The 22,852-nt window shown below is 41.2% G+C and overlaps 1 protein-coding gene across 3 annotated transcripts; it reads right to left on the reverse strand.

Moving 5' to 3' along the window:
* Positions 1 to 5,095: 5,095 nt before the first annotated feature.
* On the reverse strand, positions 5,096 to 18,416 carry LOC147632483 (MADS-box protein EJ2-like). Of its 3 annotated transcripts, XM_086807289.1 has the most exons (3): positions 18,010 to 18,416; positions 6,158 to 6,199; positions 5,096 to 5,659 (listed from the first exon to the last, which is right to left on the reverse strand). In XM_086807289.1, the coding sequence occupies exons 1-3, from the start codon at positions 18,238 to 18,240 to the stop codon at positions 5,585 to 5,587; spliced, it is 348 nt and encodes a 115-aa protein (XP_086663415.1). In that variant the 5' UTR covers positions 18,241 to 18,416; the 3' UTR covers positions 5,096 to 5,584. The 3 variants fall into 3 exon arrangements, with proteins under 3 accessions (XP_086663415.1, XP_086663416.1, XP_086663414.1); XM_086807290.1 differs by lacking the exon at positions 6,158 to 6,199; XM_086807288.1 differs by lacking the exons at positions 5,096 to 5,659; positions 6,158 to 6,199 and adding an exon at positions 17,291 to 17,839.
* Between the last annotated feature and the right edge of the window lie 4,436 nt (positions 18,417 to 22,852).

Genomic DNA, 22,852 nt, shown 5'->3' on the forward strand with positions numbered 1-22,852 from the left:
AGGCCGCCTACTGTCCTACACATCTCCTCGCTTTATCACCAGCCCCGCCTCCACGCTCACCAGTATCACAAGCAATACCAGGCGGCAATACTTCTTCCTGTCTGTAGGCTGCCCGGGGTATTCACCACCTCGATCCCACCACCTAGGCTTGAAAGCCTTCGCCACCACCGCTTCTCAGTCACCCACAGCGCCTCAGTCACCCACAGCACCTGCCCTTCCACGAGGCGGCTCCTTTGACAACCTGGCGACTCCACTGTCTTCGCCAACTCTCCAGAAGAACCTCGCTGGCGACTCTGCTAAACTCCCACGTGGTTATCCTTTTTGGGCCACGTTCTTTTTTCATCTCTTTCCTTTTTCTTAAAACCTTATAGATGGCCACCATTGCTTTTCACACTCATGCCCAAGGCACATGGCTCCTTTTTCTATTATTGCCCTCATGCTCCACACACACTTCAAAAAGCTTCAAGTGCCCGTTTATCTTTGGAGACGCATACACATATCCAGACATCCGAGCAGCTGACATCATCTCCATCGGACCACATTCCGGACAGGCTTGTAACAAGCCCAGATTCCACATAAGTTGTTCCATGAACATGCTTTCACTGCATAGACGTGCCACAGCACGACATCCACCCCCTCTAAACCTGCACATCCTCTGGTATGTGCCACACAGGTCCTGGAACTCACTGCCCAGGCATTATTTGCACACCAACATTGGTATATGTACAAGCATCCAACTAAGCGTCTTAAACCCTGTCAAACCTGACCCAGTTGGTATCACCCTAGTAAACATGAAACAGTAGAAGAATATACATAGTGCCACTCACAAGGGGTTATCCTTTGAAACATAGCATGACATCTTAACCTACCCCCTAGCCTGCAAGATATTTATATCTTAGCAATCACATCTGAATGGTTCTGCTTTCCCACCTGGATCAAATACCAATCGCTTTTGGCATATGTGCCATATCCTTTGCTCATATGAAGCCCTTTCCTCACTTAGATTCCCTGCATATGCATAATTACCCTCATCATTCAAAGTGGGATGCTCTTGAAAATGATTTGCTTCAAAATTTTCCTCAGGCCATGTTTGAAGCCTTTGCACCACATATTGTATGGCCACACCAAATAACAACTGCATTAACAGCATGGAACACACACTTGATAACATCCCATCCAAATCTACCTTGCCAGGATCCAGCTCACCCACTGACAAACATTCATTCTTCTCATCCAAAAACGGAAAAGCATCAACACATACAAAGTCCAACAAGGCATCATCGAGAATAGCCTTCAGCTCTGAATCAATCTCATCACAATCATTTGGCTTACATAACACCTGCACATCCTCACTTGCAACCGACAGTTGACTAGCATCAAGCATAGAAGAGCCCAAAGCTGATGGGGATCTATTATATACCATGAAATCATCCAATGCATCATCTAAGATAGCATCCAATCCAGGATCAATCGCATTGAAGCCATTATCATCTTACAATCCCACATGTTGATTATCATGAACATTCATACCCCCATAGCTATATCCATTTGGTTGCTCATATGCAGCCTCATGAGGCTCTGTGACCACACTTTGCATATCTTGCATGTTATTTCCCAATATTTCTTGATACCTGTCTGCAGATGGGCTTAGATTTATGGGTCCCTCACCCGAGTACCCTTGAATCTGTATGTCATTGAACCCTGTATGATTCAAAAAGACAGATTCAATTTCCCTCTCCAAATCATCATCATAAACAGGCTTCCAAGCTCGAGATTGTTGCTCACAAATGTGGTTGCAAGGTAACCCTGACACTGATAACATAGCATCACCCTGTTTATTGTTGGAACACCCTGTTAGCATTCTAGAATAACCCAAATCCAAAGAACCTTGGCAACCAGCTTCAGAAGCAACATCACTGTTGGAATCACCCATATCACTCACCCCCTCTAAATCAATCACACATACTTGTGGCCCGTCTGCATATTCATGTACATCATCCTGCTTATAAGCATCATAACCAGATAAGAATGCAGTAATGATAGCATCTTCTTCTTGTCTTAGATCTTCAAACTCTGCAATCATGCTTTCAGCAAGAAGCATTGGTTCCTGCTGTTCTTCACACATATGATACGACACCTGAGGAATACCCTTCAAATGAGCACTTTCGTCATGAGAATCCTCAAGTTTACACAGCTTACATGCTTCACAGCCCAAGAGGAAACTATTAGCGATGTCCTCTTCCTCGTGTATTGGGTCTTGAGCACCTGTCCTGAAGCTCTCTGAATCAAGTGTCTCCTCAAGCATAGGCATACACACATCATTTGGTATGATCATAGGACCCTGTATATCTACACCCTCAAACAAGGAAGACAGATTATACTTGCAGAGTTCACCCATTGCATCATTATGAGGTTGTAGCAAAGCATCCCTTTTTGCACTGTGAAGGCCTTGTTGCTCACTAATGGCTTTTTGCAGTCCCAATTTAGCATAAACAGCCTCCACAATCTCTGTATCAGCCTTGAATAGCAATTGATTGTCCTCCATAAGACATGCATCGACAACCGCTTCTAAATTGGCTCGGATTGTTGCTGGAACACTATCACAGCTCACATTATACCTGGAACTCGCATAAATAAGTGCATCTGCAAAATCACTCCATCGTTTGGAGTGATACTCTGCTAGTTCCAGCACTTCATCTTTTAAATCAGGACTTATAAGGTATGCAAAAGATGCAATCATCATGTTTTCTGGAACCCCTTGATTCTTCATCTCTGTCTCGTAACACCTTAGATAGCTTTCTGGATCGTAACCATCAAATATATTGACCCTGTCATATACCAATTGCACCACAATTTCCACCGCTTCCTGAATTCGCTTTTCTTCTTCAATCTTCCTGAACCGCTCTTCAAGCTCTTTCATCTCTGCATATAAATGCTCCATTTTGCTAGCCATCTCTACGTACTCTCACCCCAGCGGTTTCACGTCGGGTTCACCAAAGCTGTCGTGACGTGGACAGTGTCGCTGGGAAAGCGCGGGGCTTCTGGCTGTGAGAGTAATAAGTCACCAAAGACGGCATTCACATTGTCATTTCACATAACCTCTTGCTTGATTACATGACAACACAAAACCTGCATGAGATACAACTCAAAGGTGCTGATTTTTTTCCATAAAGAGAAGGTATTCACACCAAAACATTAATTGCCTTTCACAAAAATTACTTCACTTTGGTGTCTCTGGAATTCCATTCTCCATTTCCTGGCACTGTATACATGCAAAATCAGCATAAACTACTCATGGAAATCAGGTCCACCACCAAACATGCAACATGGCCCTCCTTGATTATGAAAAGAATTGCCTCCCCAAGCTATCAGCAGCATGCAGCAAAGGTGTTCACCAGCGCTCCAAGGATTCCAGCACCAATACTCGTGACTATGAACAGTGGAAAATCACTAAGGACAAATTCAGGCTGAAGTCCATGCAATGATAAGGTTCCAGGAAGCGAAAAAGAGAACGCTTTTTCAGTTAGCCAAGACAGAATCATCGTTGCAACTGTGGTGCATACTAATGATCGCCACATCACCACATTGGGCTTCCACCTTTCTGGACCAAAAGCTCGAAGCTTCTTCTAGTGAATAAAGAACACCACCAACTGCAGCCCCAAAGGCAGCAGCCAAGCCTGCTGCAGCACTCCTCTGATGCTCTGCAGTGTTCCCTCCTCTAAGCGGCTCCCTTCTGCGCCTGGCTACGAGGCGGCGTCTTCTCTGTGTATGCCCCCACAAGGCGATTCTTCTCTGTATACCTGCAGCTGCGCTGCTCCTCTGAGTTGCCACGCCCGTCAGCTGCACTCCAGCGTGACCCTAAACATCACAAGGCCGCCTACTGTCCTACACATCTCCCCGCTTTATCACCAGCCCCGCCTCCACGCTCACCAGTATCACAAGCAATACCAGGCGGCAATACTTCTTCCTGTCTGTAGGCTGCCCGGGGTATTCACCACCTCGATCCCACCACCTAGGCTTGAAAGCCTTCGCCACCACCGCTTCTCAGTCACCCACAGCGCCTCAGTCACCCACAGCGCCTGCCCTTCCACGAGGCGGCTCCTTTGACAACCTGGCGACTCCACTGTCTTCGCCAACTCTCCAGAAGAACCTCGCTGGCGACTCTGCTAAACTCCCACGTGGTTATCCTTTTTGGGCCACGTTCTTTTTTCATCTCTTTCCTTTTTCTTAAAACCTTATAGATGGCCACCATTGCTTTTCACACTCATGCCCAAGGCACATGGCTCCTTTTTCTATTATTGCCCTCATGCTCCACACACACTTCAAAAAAGCTTCAAGTGCCCGTTCATCTTTGGAGACGCATACACATATCCAGACATCCGAGCAGCTGACATCATCTCCATCGGACCACATTCCGGACAGGCTTGTAACAAGCCCAGATTCCACATAAGTTGTTCCATGAACATGCTTTCACTGCATAGACGTGCCACAGCACGACAACGTGCACACATGTTTGGTTGATGGACACTCCAATGTATCATTGAGGGGGAGTGTTGAGAGGTAGCGATTGAGGTTGTGCAATGCTACATTGATATGGGTGATGGATGAGTTGTGGAACACCTCGATTAAGAGAGGGTATTGAGACATGTAATCATGGTGTTGTGTGTATGTGGGAAAGCACCCTAAAGGTGCAAGATATTGTGGAAAGATAAGAATGCCACATGTAATATTGAATGGTGTGTGAGTGTTGACCAAAAGAAGTGGAAAAGGTTGTGCCACATGGATGATGAGATGTAAAGTGGGATACGACTAGAAAGCCTATATCATTGTATGGTTCATTTGTGATATGCAATAGAATTGAGTGTTGAGTGTGCAATCTCCCTCTCTCTCTCATGGAGTTCTTAGTGTGGTTTAATATACCTTAATCTTATGCTTAATCTTGTGTCCTTCACCATGATCAATCCCATTTTTGGATTGTTAACATTTGTGTCCCTTCAAGCAATTCTTCCTTTAAAACCAAGCTCAAGCACATTGAAGTGTGATGTCACTATGTCAGAGAGAGACTCCATGTAGAAGAGATAAATCTGATTTATTAGAGGACACATAATAATGTTGATAGACAATTAGAACGCAATGTGACAGTTACCAAGAATCATGTCTTTCATGCCACGACCAAGCACATTGAAGTTTGTTATCACCATGTGAGAGAGAGCCTCCATATAGCTGAAGAAATCAATATGATATACTATAGTACACATGATAATTTGGTGTAGACCTTTTCACTAAAGCTTTATCACATAAACAGGTTGAGGCTTTCTACAAATCTTTGGACCTCTTTCCTTTTAGAGACTGATTTGTAATCTTTGTAAATCTCATATTTGTACTACAGGGAGGTTTGTTAGATATACGAGTGTAAATGGACACTTTAAGATTAGCTAGTATATAATTAATCTTATTTACTTTTTAGGGATTGCTTGTATACTAGCTAAACTTAAGGTGCCTATTTACACCTAGATGACCATGGAAAAAAATCTAGTAAGACAAAAGTGCCCATGGTATAAGTGCATGACCTTATAGTGTACTACTACCAAATATTGATAGTATGCACAAGAGCTAATCCTGCAGTCAAGCGTGTAGAATAAAAGCACCAGGCTCCTTCCTGCCAAAGGAGGAAATTTAAGTAAAAACCCCAAGAGAATAAAGTAATGTATTTGGTTAAAAAAATCATTCAAGTCTAAAGAATTGCCAGAGTCTAAGAAGTGCCCATGAATAATAAGTGAGTGATGTCTCTCTCTCTCTCTCTCTCTCTCTCTCTCTCTCTCTCTCTCATATTAAAAATAATCGTTTTCAACATATTAAATGAAGTCAACGTTATCTATGCAAGAAAAAAACCAAGCTGAAGAGTGGTAATTCATCAATAGTCATGGCGGCGCTGGACTCGTTTCACGGAAGGGAGGAGTCCTTCACATGGCTTGAGGAGTCCTGCATGTCCTGAGAGCTCATGGTGGTGGTTGTCACACAGCTACTTGGTGCTTGGAGCTCAGCAAGATTTAATTAATTACGACATCAACTTATATTAGGTGTCACAAATCATAATTACATTATGCGATAAATTTCATACTCACGAGTGTGAATCACGCGCATTACTGCATATTACCTTGGATCTTAATGTCTCATTTTGTTGTAAGAGAAGTTGCTCCTGGTGAAAAACAAGAAAAATGGTGAACAGTTGACAACACCAGTTGGACGTACTTCAAGTAGTAGTGTTAAAACCTTGCCCAGGTACTAGCTAGAAGGAAGCACAAGATATAGTCCTAATTCCCAAAAATTTAATGTAAAGATAATGCAATTGATTCTACTAAAAATTTGCACCTTCTTACAGAGCTCTTGAGCCCATTCCATCAGCAATTGTGTATGTGTCACGAATGAAGAGTTGTGAATTAGTCTTTCTAGATTTTGATCAATTCTCTACATCACTATAGCAATAAGGATCTGCTTTTTATTTCCTAGGACTATAAATTGCTCACCTTTCTTGCCCTCACTCTACGTATCCCAACTTGAAGTTGGCTTTCCAACTTTTATAGTTCTTTCATTTGCAAGTTGCTCAGATTTGGGCCAAACAAATTTTTGCGTCTCTTCCCCCGCCACCCCCAAAAAAAAGACTTGATGATTTCTTAAATCACCCATTTATAGTAAAAGCACCACAATCTAAAGAGTTTCGCCATGAAATGCATGTAATGTACTCAAATGAAGAAAAAATACCATCCATGTGTACCTATGCTTTTCTTCCATAAAGCTCAACAAGTCCTTCATTTGGGCAACCTCGTTTTTCCAATACTACAATAAGACCACCCAAGCTTTCAATTTCTTTAAAAAAAATTCTAGGGTATCCAAAAATAAATGTGCTAATTTCAATGCAGCATGAAAAACATTTCAAGGGCATCAACATGTAGAGTATTTCGTTTTAAAATTTTCGTGACTTTCATATCCACTAGTTTTCTTCTTTTTAAGTTGACCAAAACATTGCTTTAGTAGAAAGGTTGATCTTTCTCAATTTTTGAGTTGAAGTGCAACTCTATAACACTGTCTGCAACATTAAGTGATGTTAATGCTTGGTCTTATCATCATGCACTAATAACTTTTACTGTGGAAATGATGGTACCAAAGGCTAAAGCCCACGGTTCTCAATAAGTAGACAACTTGCTAGGGACCACCCATACGTTGGATCTCATCAAGGACTTGTTGGATGCCCTCCACCTTCATTTGGCCCATGTGTCAGCCCACTGGAGGAATCAACTCAAAGCTTCATTGTCTCTAACACACGTACATAATCACTTCCATGGATGTGAAAGCTCTCAACTTTGGCTCATAGCATGTTTCAGCTAGCAATTATGCGAGGTGTGTTGACGGATTACCAACACGGAAAATAAACATCCTGATTAAGAGATCCAAAACACAAAAGATAGGTGTGAATAACAAATCAAAAAAAATATGAGCTATAATATTATTGCCTGCGCTTAGCGATGATTAGAATAATATTTATTAAAAATCTTATTGTGTAACTACCATTCACGGTGGTGAATCAAATATACTAATGGTTGCACTAACATATAGTTACACTTTATTATCCTAAGGCATAACTAGACTAAGGTCCGGATGTGGATTGTGAGACACACTTGGCACACATAGTGAGTCAGAAGGTGGGTATGGTTACTATGGTGGTCCACACAGTAACCATACCCATGTATGTGAGGATAACGAAAGGCTTATATAACCAGAATGAATGAGCCCACAATGCGAGGATGTTCAGTTAATTGAATGAGCCTTGATAAGATGAGTTACTGAATATGAAGAGAATTGATTTTGAATAAATTAGGACAAAACTAAACCCCATCTCTCTCTAAGTCTCTCTCTCTCTCTTCTTCTCTCTCTCACATGGTGATGCACAGGCAAACAAAGAAGAAGAAGTCGAATACGTTTATTGATTGTATTATTGTTTACATGGAACACACGATTACATAATTGTTTAAGATCTAGGTTCCACCTTTTTATGTAAAACTTATGTCCTTTCACATCACTCTTTATATCACTTATGAATTACGTTTTCTAGAATGAACCCACCAAACATGACATGAGCAAGCAAACAAGCAAACATTTAAAGAGAATCAAAACAACTCAAACATTAAAAACAAATAATTTCTTGCAATGGAAAGAACGCATGTATCTAAATCCATTGACACCTTCCTGGTGCACATTTACTAGGAAGAAACACTTTAATGTGAATTCGGTCTAAGCTAATCATTGGAGATAACCCAATTGATTATAGTGCATCTAACCATACCTCTTCAAATCCACCTAGCCTTTGGTCCCATCGAATGACTAGCACTCAACAGTGTCCTTCCCTAGGAAAGACTTCTTTGAATCTACCTCCTCGAGTGAAAATCTTTGCAAATATATGAGCCAAATTAGCAAGCTACATCATAGGAATCATAGAACCCTTGGCGATAATAGGTGCCAAAATCCACCAAGCCCTTGATTTACAGACATGCTTAGTAAATAGGGCAATAAATTTTATAAAAAGAGCATTGAATTATCCTATCTTTAGAGCCTTTTTTGGGAATAGCTCCAATAAAGACCAATACCATCAAGGTTCTCTCCAATTGTGGAAGTGTTAAACCATGTCAAATGACACACTTTTTTTAACTTTTAGTCTTTTCAAGTGGGTCTTGTACCTAAAGCATTGGTCTTCTTTGCCTTCAAATCAAAGTTTAAACTAGAAGATCTTGGTGGGATCATGAGCCCTTCCCATGACTTTGCAAACTTCTCTAGGTTGTACTGAATAGGATCTCCAATTCTATCTAATTTGATAATTGCCCTAGAGATGTGGATTTCCTTAGTCTTGGTGCTATATCATGGAAAGTCACCTTCCCATTTTAAATGTTATCCCTAGTATGCCTTCAAGTCAAAGTTCAAACTAGAAGATCTTGGTGGGATCGTCAATCCTTTCCATGACTTCGCAAACTTATCAAACTTCTCTATGTACTGAATAGGATCTCCAATTCTATCAAATTTTTTCATTACCCTAGAGATGTGGATTTTCTTAGTCTTGGTGCTATATCATGGAAAATCCCCCTCCCATTTTAAATGTTATCCCTAGTATGTATTTTACATATTCACATATTGATGGAGCATAAGGTCTGGAATGGTTGTAGAAAATCCTTTTACTCTGGCATGGGGTTGGGCTATATGGTTCACAATGGCATTGGTTCTACGCCTACACGGCGCTAAGGTTGCAGGCTTGCACACACTGATGAGGATAAATTATGTTAATAACCCTTTAGAACACCTCGATTGGAAGTAGTTCATGCAATTGTTTTTATACCTTTCCTTGCATTCCATGTAATTCTGTGATTGCCTTTTTAAAACACCTCGGTTGGAAGTAGTTCATGCAATTGTCTCTATACCTTTTCTTGCATTCCATGTTCCTTGTCTGAATGGAGAGAAAATGGAACTTAGTTTTAATATATGGTTAAGAAGTTTCCATAATGGGGTCCTTTATGAGGTGGCACTTTCATTTGTGTTGTGTATGTTTAGTTTATGGATTGCTCTATGTGTTACTTTCTTACGGTAGTGTAAAAGAGAAATGTCTCAATGGTCACAACGGTGTTTGTGATTATGGTTGGCCATGGCTAGCTTGGGACAAACTCAACTAGGGCTCAACACTAATTACGAGGTCTTAGACACACTTTAGATGTGATATTATTACCCATGGGATTCAAATGGAGTCCCATAGCTCATCTACAATCTCAAGAAAGAGGAAGGAGAGACCATGTGGAACTAAATTGCAAGAGCCAAGAATCCATGTATCTCCATAATATGACATATGTCCCAGAGAAATACAAGATGACTTATCACTTAATGAACAATTTATGACCGGTCTCAAGAGAAATAGACCAGTGTCCATATGATATATCCATATGAGATGCAGCCTAGAGAGAGACTAAATATCTTATCAGTTAATGACCAATTCATGACTGGTCTCAACAAAAGAAAGAGACTTCATGAGCATCTTTACATATATAGGAACTACATCTTTGATGAGTGTTCTCTTGAGACAAAGGACCTAGTAGATAATCCATAAGACAAGTATGCAAAGGTTGTCCACTAGAACCAAGAGATAGGGGACTCATCATCCAAACCCTTGGAACCTAAGGGAGCCAACCCATTCAGGGCATAGAGTTTGTGCGTGACTTTATGGTTGCCCCTCTTGTAGGAGCAGACATAATTTTGGGTATCCAGTGGTTTCACAAGTTCCTTCTTGATGTCAAGTGGGACAAGCACACGTTCCAGATCGATCGGAATGTGTCAAACACCCCTGTGACCATTAAGTGTGAGCCAGGTATTCCAAACTTTCTGCTCATAAGCCACTTGCAGGCTAAGCGAGCAGTCAGGAAAGGCGCACAGTGTGCGATGATTTACATCCAGACAGCCCCCAGACGGTGGCCAGTGCTTCCGAGAAGTACTCGGTTCTCCATGAAAAGTTCCTTTCTCCGGGACAGTCTCCCTCCCCAGCTCCCCCCGTCTAGACCGGAGGATCACAAGATTGACCTCCTCCCAGGCTCGGAACCCTCGAGCAAGTTTCCGTATCGCCTTTCTAAGGCAATGGAATCGGAGTTGGACCGCCAACTCCAAGAATTGTTGCAAGCTGGTTTCATCCGCCCCAGCGTGTCGCCATTTGCAGCACCGATCTTGTTTGTCAAGAAGAAAGATGGGTCTTCCCAGTTGTGTGTCGATTATCGTGCACTCATCAAGCTGACTATCAAGAGCAGATTCTCGATGCCTCGAATTGACTATATTCTGGAGAGGCTGAATGGAGCTAAGGTGTTCTCCAAACTGGATTTAAAGAGTGGGTACCACCAGGTTCGGATTGTTGAGGGGGACATCCCCAAGACAGCTTTCCGTATAGAACGGGCCCACTATGAATTTGTGGTTATGCCATTTGCATTGACGAACGCCCCAGCTACATTTAACCGCATGATGATGCGTATTTTTTGGGAGTTGATTGGAGTGTGTGTGTTCATATTTCTGGACGACATACTCATATTTTCAGCTACAGTTGAGCAGCATGACATTGATGTGGAGAAAGTCCTTAAGTTGCTGGAAAGCAACAAGCTCTATGTCAATGAAAAGAAGTCAGAATTTTATCTGTTCCAGGTACATTACTTGGGATATATAATTAGTGCTGAAGGCATTCGACTTGATCCGGCTAAGGTGGCCGAGATTGTTAACTGGGAAGTACCTCAGACCGCTTATGACATTAGATCATATTCCACCCACATTGACAAGTTTTCTGATCTCTCGGCAGACCTCACCGATCTGCTAAAGGGAGTGAAAACAAGGAGGCAAAAGATTTGAATGACTCCACGAGCGTTGGAGGCATTCCAGAACCTCAAGGTGGCTTTGTCAGAAGCGCCTTGTTTAGCCCTTGCCTCGTGGGACGAACCATTTCAGGTGATCACCGATGCGAGTAACATCGCAATTGGAGGTGTATTGCAACAGAATGGTCATCCAGTAGCTTACATGTCTCGTAAGTTACTGCCCGCCGAAAAGAACTACTCAGTCTATGATCGTGAACTCCTAGCAGTTATACAGGCCTTGAAACATTGGAAACATTTCCTGTATGGCCGTGACTTCGAGGTCCGCACTGACCATCAGGCATTGCGCTGGATTCAGACGATGCCAAGTGCACAGTGGAGTGATCGACAACACCGCTGGAGTCAGATATTCCAACAGTTCGGTGGCATGATTGAGTACCTTCCAGGAAAGGCCAATCCAGTGGCCGATGCTTTGAGCAGGAAGGGACAAGTATCTGCGATATAGACTACTAGACTTGACCGTGTTGGTACAGGACTAGAAGACATGAAGCACACGTACGCGGATTCTGAGGAATTCGGTACACAGTGGGAACAGGCATTGGATGCCACAGGACCATGCCATTTTCTGATACGCGATGGTTGGCTTTTCTACAAAGGCCGACTGTGTGTCATGAAATCATTCCGGGCAGATCTTCTCCATGATGCCCATGACGCCATTACAGGTGGTCATAGGGGCATGAATTCGACTCTGGAGAAATTAGAACGGCAATACTACTGGCCAAAGATGAGGCGTGATGTGTTTACATATGTACAACGCTGTGACATTTGTCAGAAGGTGAAAGCTCCTCGTGGAAAGAAGATAGGGTTTTTACAGACTTTGCCGATTCCTGAGGGTCCTTTCCAGGACATTTCGATAGACTTTGTCACAAATCTGCCTCCCAGTCCGAGTAAGCGTAATACACAATGTTTAACTATTGTTGATAGGTTCAACAAATTTGTTATGCTTATTCCTTGCAGGGCCAATGTGACCGCCGAGGATGTTGCCCAGCTATTCATTCGGCATTGGTACCCGATTGGTGGGATTCCTAGGACCATAGTGTCAGACCGAGATGCCAAGTTTACCAGTCATTTTTGGAGGGCATTGTTTGATAATTTTGGTACTAAGTTGAATTTTTCCAGTGCATTCCACCCACAGACAGATGGCCAGACAGAGATATATAACCAGTTGGCCTTTGATGTGCTGAAGTGTTATGTCCATGATCAGCAAGGTAAGTGGGAATCGTTTTTGCCTTTAGTTCAAGCTGTTTTGAATGACTCTTTTTCTTCAGCTATTGGCAGGACTCCATATGAGGCAGCGTTTGGAAGGCCTTTCCAGTCGTTGTTAACCAGGACTTCGTCTTCCGTACCGGAGGCGAACAGAGTGACGGAGTCTTACCAGGAGATCCTAGAGTCCGTTAAAGACAGATTGGCTAAAGCGCAAGAGGCCTACACTCGACAGGCCAATAAAGACCGAAGGGACATGAAGTTTTCGGAAGGAGATTGGGTGTATCTTCGGATTATGAAGCAAAGATTGAAGCAGGTGGGCAAGCGATGCCCAAAGTTGTCTTTCAGGAGCTTCGGACCATTCCCCATCCGGAAAAAGATTAATGAGGTGTCTATGCAGTTAAAGCTACCTCCGAGTTGGACTATGCACGATGTATTTCATGTCAGTTGATTAAAGCCATATGCAGGTCCACCCCCTTCAGAGGTCAAAGACGAAGCGGAACCAGACATCATTGATGAAGCAGAAGTAATGGTTTCAGAACAGATCCTTCTGCACCATTTCAAGCATGGCTCAGGCCGAAGACTACGACAGTTTCTCACGAAGTTTCAGGACCGAGGAACTCATGAAGCGGTATGGCTCGACAAAGAATTTTTTGAAGATTATCCGGCATTATTGACGGATTATTTGGAGGCTATGCAGCTTCCGTCAAGTTAAGCAGAAGGGGATGTCACGTGCATCCCGCACTTGGATGCCACGTAGACATTTCTGTACAGAAGGTGTAGGACCTGGGATGGTGAACTGGTCCCATGTGAGCCCAGTCCGGGACGAGTCAGCCAGGGATCCATCTCAGTTGTCCGAGGTCAGGTGTGCATTGTCTTGCACATGCGTCCAAGGTCTGGTGTGCACTGTCCTGCACATGAAGCAGTGCCAGTCCGCGCTGTGAGTCTCCCTCTGGAATGATGTCAGATGTCCTGTGTATCTGGTTTGCAACTGGATGCCAGGCCTCTGTAGGCATGTAGGGTTGCATGTAGAGATGGGGCCAGCCCATAGGGCTACCCCAGTGAGAAGAACTTGCACTTGCACTTGTAGTGTGGGCATGGGGGAGGTGTAGAACCACCCCCAAGGGACCAGGAGGGCCCAAGCTGTGCCCACCAGCCAAGGCATGGGATGGAGGGGCTGTCGGCTAGCTGTACTGCTGCTGGACAGGCAGCCGACTGGGTCTAATACCCTACCCAGCTAGTCGGCCAGGTGTAGGGAGCAGTCCCACACCCATGTGCTGATTGCTCAGCAGCCAGGATGCTGCCCCAGAAGCATGCGCAGGCTGGACAGCAAGGTATATAGTGTGAAAACACTTTATTGGAAAAATACCCAGTCGTGGGACTTCATGAAGCAGACCGACTGGATGCTATGTGAAGTATAAATACCCCAGCCCATAATCCATGAATCCATCTCATAATTCACCAAGTGCTCCAAGCAAACAAGGGCCAGGACAGCCAAGAGGTTGCTAACGCAAAGGGGTGAAGGACTGAAGGTCAAGGGCAAGTTTTCCAGCCAAGAAAAGGTCAAGTTTCTGTATTTGTTTTCAGCTTTTCATCATTCTAATAAAGCAAATACACCATCCGTGGTGGGGGCCCTACAGAGGGTAATTGGGACCCAATAATGTGTCCTCTCCATTCCCCCCTTCTCTCTCTATTTTTCTACACATCTCCTTTCAGTTTGTGCGTTAATTCCGTCGCGAAAAGAGTGCTGATTTCTGAGTTTTGAAGTACCGATCCTTCTCCGAAGCTTCCGCATATTACATTCAAGGAGAGTCTGAGATCAAGCTTATGAACTCTTACTCCCTCCATACTTAAAGATCACAATATCTTTCATGTGAGTTTACTGAAGAAACTGTATCTTCCAAATCCAAGTCATATATTGGATGAGAAGTAGTTTGTTCTTCCACTCAAGGTAAAATGGAACTATAAGAGATTATTCATAGTTTACAAGATGAGAACATCTTAAAGTTTCAAGTTGAAAAGAATGTAAGATCTCTCTTTCCTTAGCCTGTTTTAACTGATACATTAATTTCCAAATGTATATTTCTAGTGAGAAAATATGAGAATTTGATAATTTTTAATGAAAAGTTAAAAGTGACAAAATTGAGAAAATAAAAAAAATTAAACATAAATAATCAATCTACCATGTACAAAAATTAAAGTAGGGATTTTAATGTACATATATGCACCTCCCTAAACATTGGAAATACAATAGAGAAAGGAAATACTGAAAATAATATTAGAAACAAATTTAAAAATGAATAAATTTTTTTTTAAGAATTAAAATAATGATAATTATCCTTAAGAAATATATGTGCATTAGCCTTGACAAAGAATGTGAATAGGATGCATATTTAAGAAAATTCAATGGTAAATGGATAAAAGATTAATAATGTAATGTTGAAAGATGAGTGCAAATACCTTATGATTAATTTTTGGAAGCAAGGTAGTAATTAATGTGAAGATAGGCATAGTGAACTGAGAAAACTCTATTCGTACATAGATGCATTAGTTAACTACATACCATTAAGGTCGAAAGTATGAAATTTAGATTTTTACATTAGGAATTATGAGAAAGTGAAAAATTGAAGATCTAGTGAGAAAATTTAAATAAATTTCAACAATGGGATGTGAAATTAAGAGAAAGAAGTCAAATTTGGGGACTATTATATATAATCAGAAGAGGCATTTTGTCTATTCTATCATTTTTTCTTCACGGATTTTTTAAGAAATTTGAGATAAAGGAGAAGAAAGCGAGGGTGAAGAAGAATAAAAGAAGAACAAGACTTATTTTTTTAAAGAAAATGTTAAAAAATCTCAAATTTGGACAAAATATTCTTTTGGTTGATTCTTTCGTATCATTTTGAAACGTTTCATTTGTTTTATATGTTTCGTGTTTCCTATCGACAAAACAAGTTTTCATGTGACTATGCTTTGATACCAACTTAAAACCAAGAGTTGCATTGTTTCCCATAGAGTCTCATGATACCACACCATGAATGACAGAGAAAAATGACCAATAAATTTATCCAACATGCCAATTTCACGAGGGTCTCTAGCACCCTTGGAGGCACACACATCCGCATGGGCCTGCAAAGGCTCTAACATGATAAGGCACATCGTTAGATATGGTAGAGCTTGAGCTACAGGCTATGGAGGTTGATTAACAAACATGGATAAAGCTAAAGCATAGACAATGAAAGATTAAAGAAAAGAATAAATAAAGAAATTTATATTAAACATCTTCTAAAGACGCAATGGGTCTATGAGACCAAAAGTGATACAACACTATCCATGGTATGTCTCATCATGGAAAAGAAAAACAAAACAAGTACAACTAAGATAGCTATCTAAAAGTAGAGGCTGATACAATCATCATCATGTGGGAGTACATGAAATATATAATCACTACTATAAGATAATCTCATTATGGAGTGCCTAAGAATATGAAGCACCAGGATAACATCATCCTCCAGTAGAGGGTACAACTCTCTCAAGTATATTGAGCATGGAATGCTTGAGAGAGAGTGTTACAATACACTCTAGAGAGAAAGACTTATATGAGTTAATGACGAGATAGTTGTGTGTTTAATTCAATGAAATTATAAGATCTTTGTAAGGCTAATTATTCTTCTCCCGACGTCATTGCTTACATCACATCACACAAAATATCTAAATACAATTGTGACATCATTGCTTACATCACATCACACACAAATATCCTAAATATAATTGTGACATCATTGCTTACCACGTCTTTATAAGCCCAAAGTTTCTTCTCCCGAAATCATTGCTTACGTCACATCACACAAAAATATCTAAATATAATTGTGACCCCTCTAAGAGGTGGCTCACACACGAAAACACATAAGTGATCCCTCTAAGAGTTGGTTCACATGCATAGGTCGAACCTTGATTGCCAACAATTTTCCCTCAAGAGACTATCTCATACTATGACAAGGATAAATCTTAGGCTCATGGACTAGTCTCTCGTGCTAGTTATAGGATCCTAAGTGTAGAATACACACAAGATCAGGTCACATATAACACAACACAACCGAAAACAACACAAATGCTTCCTCTATGGAAAGATCTATCTCCCCAATGATATTGGCATGTTGTTTTTTATAAAAGGAGAACCTTTCATTATGGTTAATTTTCACATAATGTTTGCACGGATTCTTTGAGCAACAATTCTTCTTCACATTGTTGTTCCTACCACAAAGAGAACACTTGAAACCTTTATAGTTCTTCTTGGGGTGAAGAAGAAGATGTCTCCCCTGCTTCTCTGTTCTTTATCTTATTCTCCTCTTTCTTAAAGGAGGGAATGGCCCCTTCCAAGATAAGACTAGGTAGGTTCTTCAATGTGATAAGGTTTCAATAAAGCTCGTATGGCATCGACTTTATCACCGGAGCTATAACAACATCTTCCTGCACTTTCATGTTGAGTGCAACAAAGTGATTCGCGAGGGACTTCATTTTATTCACATGAGCATCAAAGCTCTCATGTGGTTGCAACATATGAGTCCATAGAACTATATCTGTAAGATTTCTTACCCTAAGCTCCAAAGAGTTTATGCAACGCTTCGGCCCTCTCTTTTTCATGATCCACATGAATGATGTAAGAAATGTGAATTGTATCAAAGAGCAACAAGGCTAAGGAATTGCCTTCGACCAAATAATCATAATTTAGCATCTTTACCTTTTGAGAAATAAAGAATTGATTATGTAGAACTCATCTCCTCGCTAGATTTCCGGTAGACAAGAAAAAAACTACATTATTATTGTACTAAATAATATGAGGCTTGAGCGATAAGGAAATAATGCAAATGGTACCACAAACAGTTTTTACACCTTTCATGACTATCCTCTTCAAATACAAGTGTCTCATAGTCTCAAACTAGGGCTATGCCTGTCACGCCTACCCTCTTAGAACACGATTGCATCACATAGAGCACACTCTCACGGTTTCCCCAATCGGACGATCCTCTAACCTCACCCTCCATTGCTAGGAAGTCGATGCCTTGCTCTCACGGCTCCTCTTTGACCAACAAAAACGACAGGTCGTTTTGCAATGAATACCATGGTGTGTTGGTAAAGCTTAGCTTTGAGCTATGGTCTCTTGGCCGACAACTACCTTGAGTTGGATCCCTCGTGCCCATCTGCGATAATAATCCACATAATATTCTAAGACCAATCCCTAATTGTAAATCACAAGAAGATGAAAACTCGCTAAGCAATGCTTTTATTCAACTTCTATCTCAACGAATTGTTCACTGAGTACGACAACGAGGCAGAAACTAATAATAATGAAGGGGAGTTGCAAGGGTACCTGGAGCTTGAAGAGACTGCCGGTAGTGGAGAAGATGATGAGGGCGATTTCAGCGTCGCAAAGGACTGAGAGCTCGTAGGCTTTTTTCAAGAGGCCGCTTCTGCGCTTGGAGAGAAGGTGACCTGCCGGCTGGTGGTGTCCCTCTTGCCGCGGCCAAGAGGCCTTCTCGATGAAGTGATGTTCCTGCAGCAGGCATCCATCATCCCACGTCCCCACGCGGAGCCTCTCCATTAACAGTCTCCTCTACCATTATCTCAGATTCTCTCGTGCTCTCCTCACCAAAATCTGCCATTCTTTTTGCAAGCGTAGGAGACGAAAGATGCACACGCGCAGCTCTTTCTTTAGACAGAGGCACCCTGCGAGGGCTAGGGTTTTTCGGAAACTAGGGCTCGGAAAATGCGTATTGTGGCGACTAATTCAAAGGAAGTTAATACATGGACGGACCACGTGATTCGCCCTCTCTCGGTATCCGAAAACCGCTTAGGTTTCCCTCTTCTGCCGCCTCCGGTTTTCCTTTTTTGACCTTTCACACGAAATTATTTTCATGCTCTTTTTCCCTAACAACTTCGTGACAACTTCTTAGATTTTATTTTTTATAAACCACTGCTTTCGAAAGAGAAAGCACTTCTAAGTGATGGCATGAACATAGAGCCAACTGCTCAATCATGTTACATGAAGAACGAAACATTACTCCTATAGATATCCAATATTATGCCACAATAGTTCTGTTGTACTTCTGGAGTATCTTAGTTTAAACATCGGATCCCATGTGGAATATAAAATGAGTGCGTCGGGCCTATCAATGTTTTGATGGGTTTTTCTTTTCCTAGCCCCTCTACCCTACATTCTGGTTAATGGAGTATTTTAGATGGGCCCCAGGAGTGAGAACAACTTGGGGGTTATTCATACGTACACACCACAAGTGGTTGTGGCTTGCAACAACTGGTGGCCCCAATGCATGGTCCAGTAACCTAACGAACACATGAATTGGAGCCACACACATACATTTCCAAGGCCCCAATGCACGACCCAGTAACTTAACAGACACATGAAATGGAGCCATGCATGCATAGATTTCCTGATGGTTCAAAATGTGTGTAGTCTTGCCTCGTGTGAGCAACTTGTTGGATAGTTTTGATGAATGCACAATTTTTAGAAAAAATCATCTGTTAGAGCATAGTCACAAACTTTACCATAAAATAAAGATAGTTTGTTTGTGGCGGCACAACTCTATTTGTGGGAAAAACACATTGATATGTCACCATGTGCTCTAGTCATTTGAAAAGTGCATTGTTAAAATACTATTTTAACTAGTTTGCAACAAAGAAATTAGCAAGAAACATCCATTACTCATTTGCTAGTCTTGTTTGGAATATCGATGGTCTATGCCTAAAAAACAATATCATGTCGGCCTATAATTTCAAGGGTGGGATACCCTTCTAAAGAGGTTTTATCCTTCTAGCAAAAACATACATACATATAAAATTTACTTGTGGTGGATGGTGAATAGGTAGGAGGACGCTCATTTGGTCATCACATGTAAGTAAGGTGGTCTAACAGAGCATTTTTTAAATGCCAAACTTCCTACATGTATGTGCATATTCATATTAGATGTACCTAATTGAGTGTTGTTTTAATTTGAGACTCATCTGAATTCTAAAAGAGAGTCATCCCACATAAAGTATTGAAACATGCCTTTCTTGATGTACCTAATTGAGTGTTGTTTTAATTTGAGACTCATCTGAATTCTAAAAGAGAGTCATCCCACATAAAGTATTGAAACATGCCTTTCTTGATCTTAAAAGAAGGTCATCCCATAGACACACACACGCACAAACACACACATGCACACACGTTCACTTTTGTTAGCTTACTCCCTCAATTTATTCATCTCACTTACACACACAAACACACATACATATACATTTAGATATTCTCTCTCTCGCTCTCTCTCTCTCTCTCTCTCTCTCTCTCACACACACACACACATACACACACACACACACACACACACAAGGATGGGTCAATGGTTTGTATATATGGTTGCATTGATTGAGACATGCTCTCTCTCTCTCTCTCTCTCTCACACACACACACACACACACACATGAGAGTCAATGCATGATCCTAGATCCTAGATCCTAGACCCTACACCCTACACTCAAAATTCAAAATCCTTTACCCAAACCTCAAACCCTTAAGCTCTAAACCTTCAATCATAAACCCAAAACCTCAAACCCTAGACCCCAAACCTTAAATCCCTACTACAGCCCTAGATCCTAAACTCTAAACCCTAAACCATAGACCTTAGAATCAAAACACAAAATCTTATAGCCAAAATTTAAAATCTTAAAACTTAAACCCTAGATCTTAAAAAATAAACCAAAAACCCAAAACCCCAAATCTCATACCCTAAATCCAAAATCGTAAAACCTAAACCCTAGATTCTAAATCCTAAACCCAAAACCCCAAATCCTAAAACTTAGACTCCAAATGCTAACCCTTAACCTATACCCTCAGCCCTAAACCCTAGACCCTAGATCCTAGACTCAAAACCCAAAACCTAAACCCATCATCCTAACCCTAAACCTTAAATCCTAGACACTAGACTCACAACCCAAAATCATATACCCAAATCCTAAAATCTTAAAACCTAAACCCTAAACCCTAAATCTTATACTCCAAATCCTAAACCCTAGACTCCAAACACTAATCCTAAACCCTAAACTCCATGTCCCAGATCCTAAACCATAAACCATTATGCTCTAAACCCCAAACCTTAAACCCTAGACAACAAACCTAAAACCCCTACAACCCTAGATCCTAAACTCTAAACCCTAAACCCTAAACTCATAGACACTAGATCCTAAACCCTAAACCCTAAACTTTATGCCAATCCTAAGCCCTAAGTGCTAAACCCTAAACCCTAGATCTCCAACCTTAGACCCCAAACCCAAGGCCCTAAACCGTAGACCCTATATCTTAAACCCTAAACCCTACACCCCAAACTTAACCCTAAATCTTTTGTCGTAATCCATAAACCCTAAGCGCTAAATCCTAAATCCTAAACCCTAAATCCCAAACTCTAAATCCTAGATCCCAAACCCTAAACCTAAATCTGTAGACCTAGACCCTAAACCCTATAGCCTAGACTCTAAACCCTAAGCCCTATATCCTAAACCCTAAACCCTAAACTGGTAGGTCATAGACCTCCAAACCCTACAGCCTAGACCCTAAACCCTAAACCCTATGTCCTAAACCCTAAATGCTAGATCCCAAACCCTAAACCATGAATCCTAAATCCCAATCCCTAGACCCCACTCACTCACCCACATGCACACATTCACACATATACACACCCCTAGACCCAAATCCTAAAATCAAATTCCTAAACCCCAAACCCTAGATCCCAATCACTAATCAAACTAAAATCCTAAAATCAAATTCCTCAACCCCAAACCTAAGCTCCCAAACATTAAACCACAAACCCTAGACCTCAAACACTAAACCTTAAACCCTAGACTCTATACCCAAAACCCCAAACCCTAGATCCCAAACAGTAAACCCCAAACCCTAGATCCCAAAGAATAAACCCTAAACCCTAGATTTCAAACAATAAACACTAAGGCCCAAACCCTAAATCTTAAAACTCAAAATCATAAGCCCTTAACCCTAAATCCTAAATCCTACACCCTAAATCTTAAAACTCAAAATCATAAACCCTTAACCCTAAATCCTAAACCTTACACCTTAGACACTCCAAAACCTAAAACTCAACTCCTAAACCCTAAACCCTAAAACTCAAATTCTAAAATCAAAATCATAAGCCCTACACCCTAGACCCTAGACTCTAGACCCCAAACACAAAACCCTAGATCCTAGACCTTAAACCCTAAGCTCTAGACCCTAAATCTTATAACTCAAAATCCTAGACTATAAACCCAAAACACTCAAGCCTAAACTCTAAACCCTAAACCCTAGAACCTAAACCCTATTTGAATCCCTAAACTTTAAGTCCTACACACCCCAAACCCTAAACAAATCCCTAAACTTTAAATCCTACACCCCAAACCCTAAACCCTATACCTTAGATCCCAAATACCAAACGGTAAACCCTAAACCCTAAATCTTAAAACTCAAAATCATAAACCCTTAACCCAAAATCCTAAACCCAAAATCCTAAACCCTACACCCTAAATCTTAAAACTCAAAATCATAAACCCTTAACCCTAAATCCTAAACATTAGACCTTAGACCTTAGTAGACACCCCAAAACCTAAAACTCAAATCCTAAAATGAAATTCATAAACCCTAAAACTCAAATCCTAAAATCAAAATCATAAACCCTAAACCCTAGACTCTAGACCCCAAACACAAAACCCTAGATCCTAGACCTTATACCCTAAGCCCTAAACTCTAAATCTTAAAACTCAAATTCCTAAATTCTAAACCCAAAACACTAAACCCTAAACCATAGACCCTAAACCCTATTGGAATCCCTAAACTTTAAATCCTACACTCCAAAATCTAAACCCTATACCTTAGATCCCAAACACCAAACTTTGAAAAACTGTAATTACTAGACCCTAGATTCTAAACCCTAAATGCTAATTCCTAAAACTCAAAATCCTAAACCCCACAACACTAAACCATGTATCGTAAACCTTAAATCCTAAACCCTAAATGTTAGAACACAAGCCCTAAATTTTAAACTCTAAACCCTATATCTGAAACCCTAAACCCTAAATCCTAGATCCCTAAACCCTAAACTCTAAATCCTAGACCCCAAACCCTAAATCCTATACCTTAGATCCCAAACACCAAAACAGAAATTATAAACCCT

Source organism: Cibotium barometz, chromosome 13 (assembly GCF_041138505.1).
Source record: "Cibotium barometz isolate CiBa-2024 chromosome 13, ASM4113850v1, whole genome shotgun sequence".
Taxonomy (NCBI): domain Eukaryota; kingdom Viridiplantae; phylum Streptophyta; class Polypodiopsida; order Cyatheales; family Cibotiaceae; genus Cibotium; species Cibotium barometz.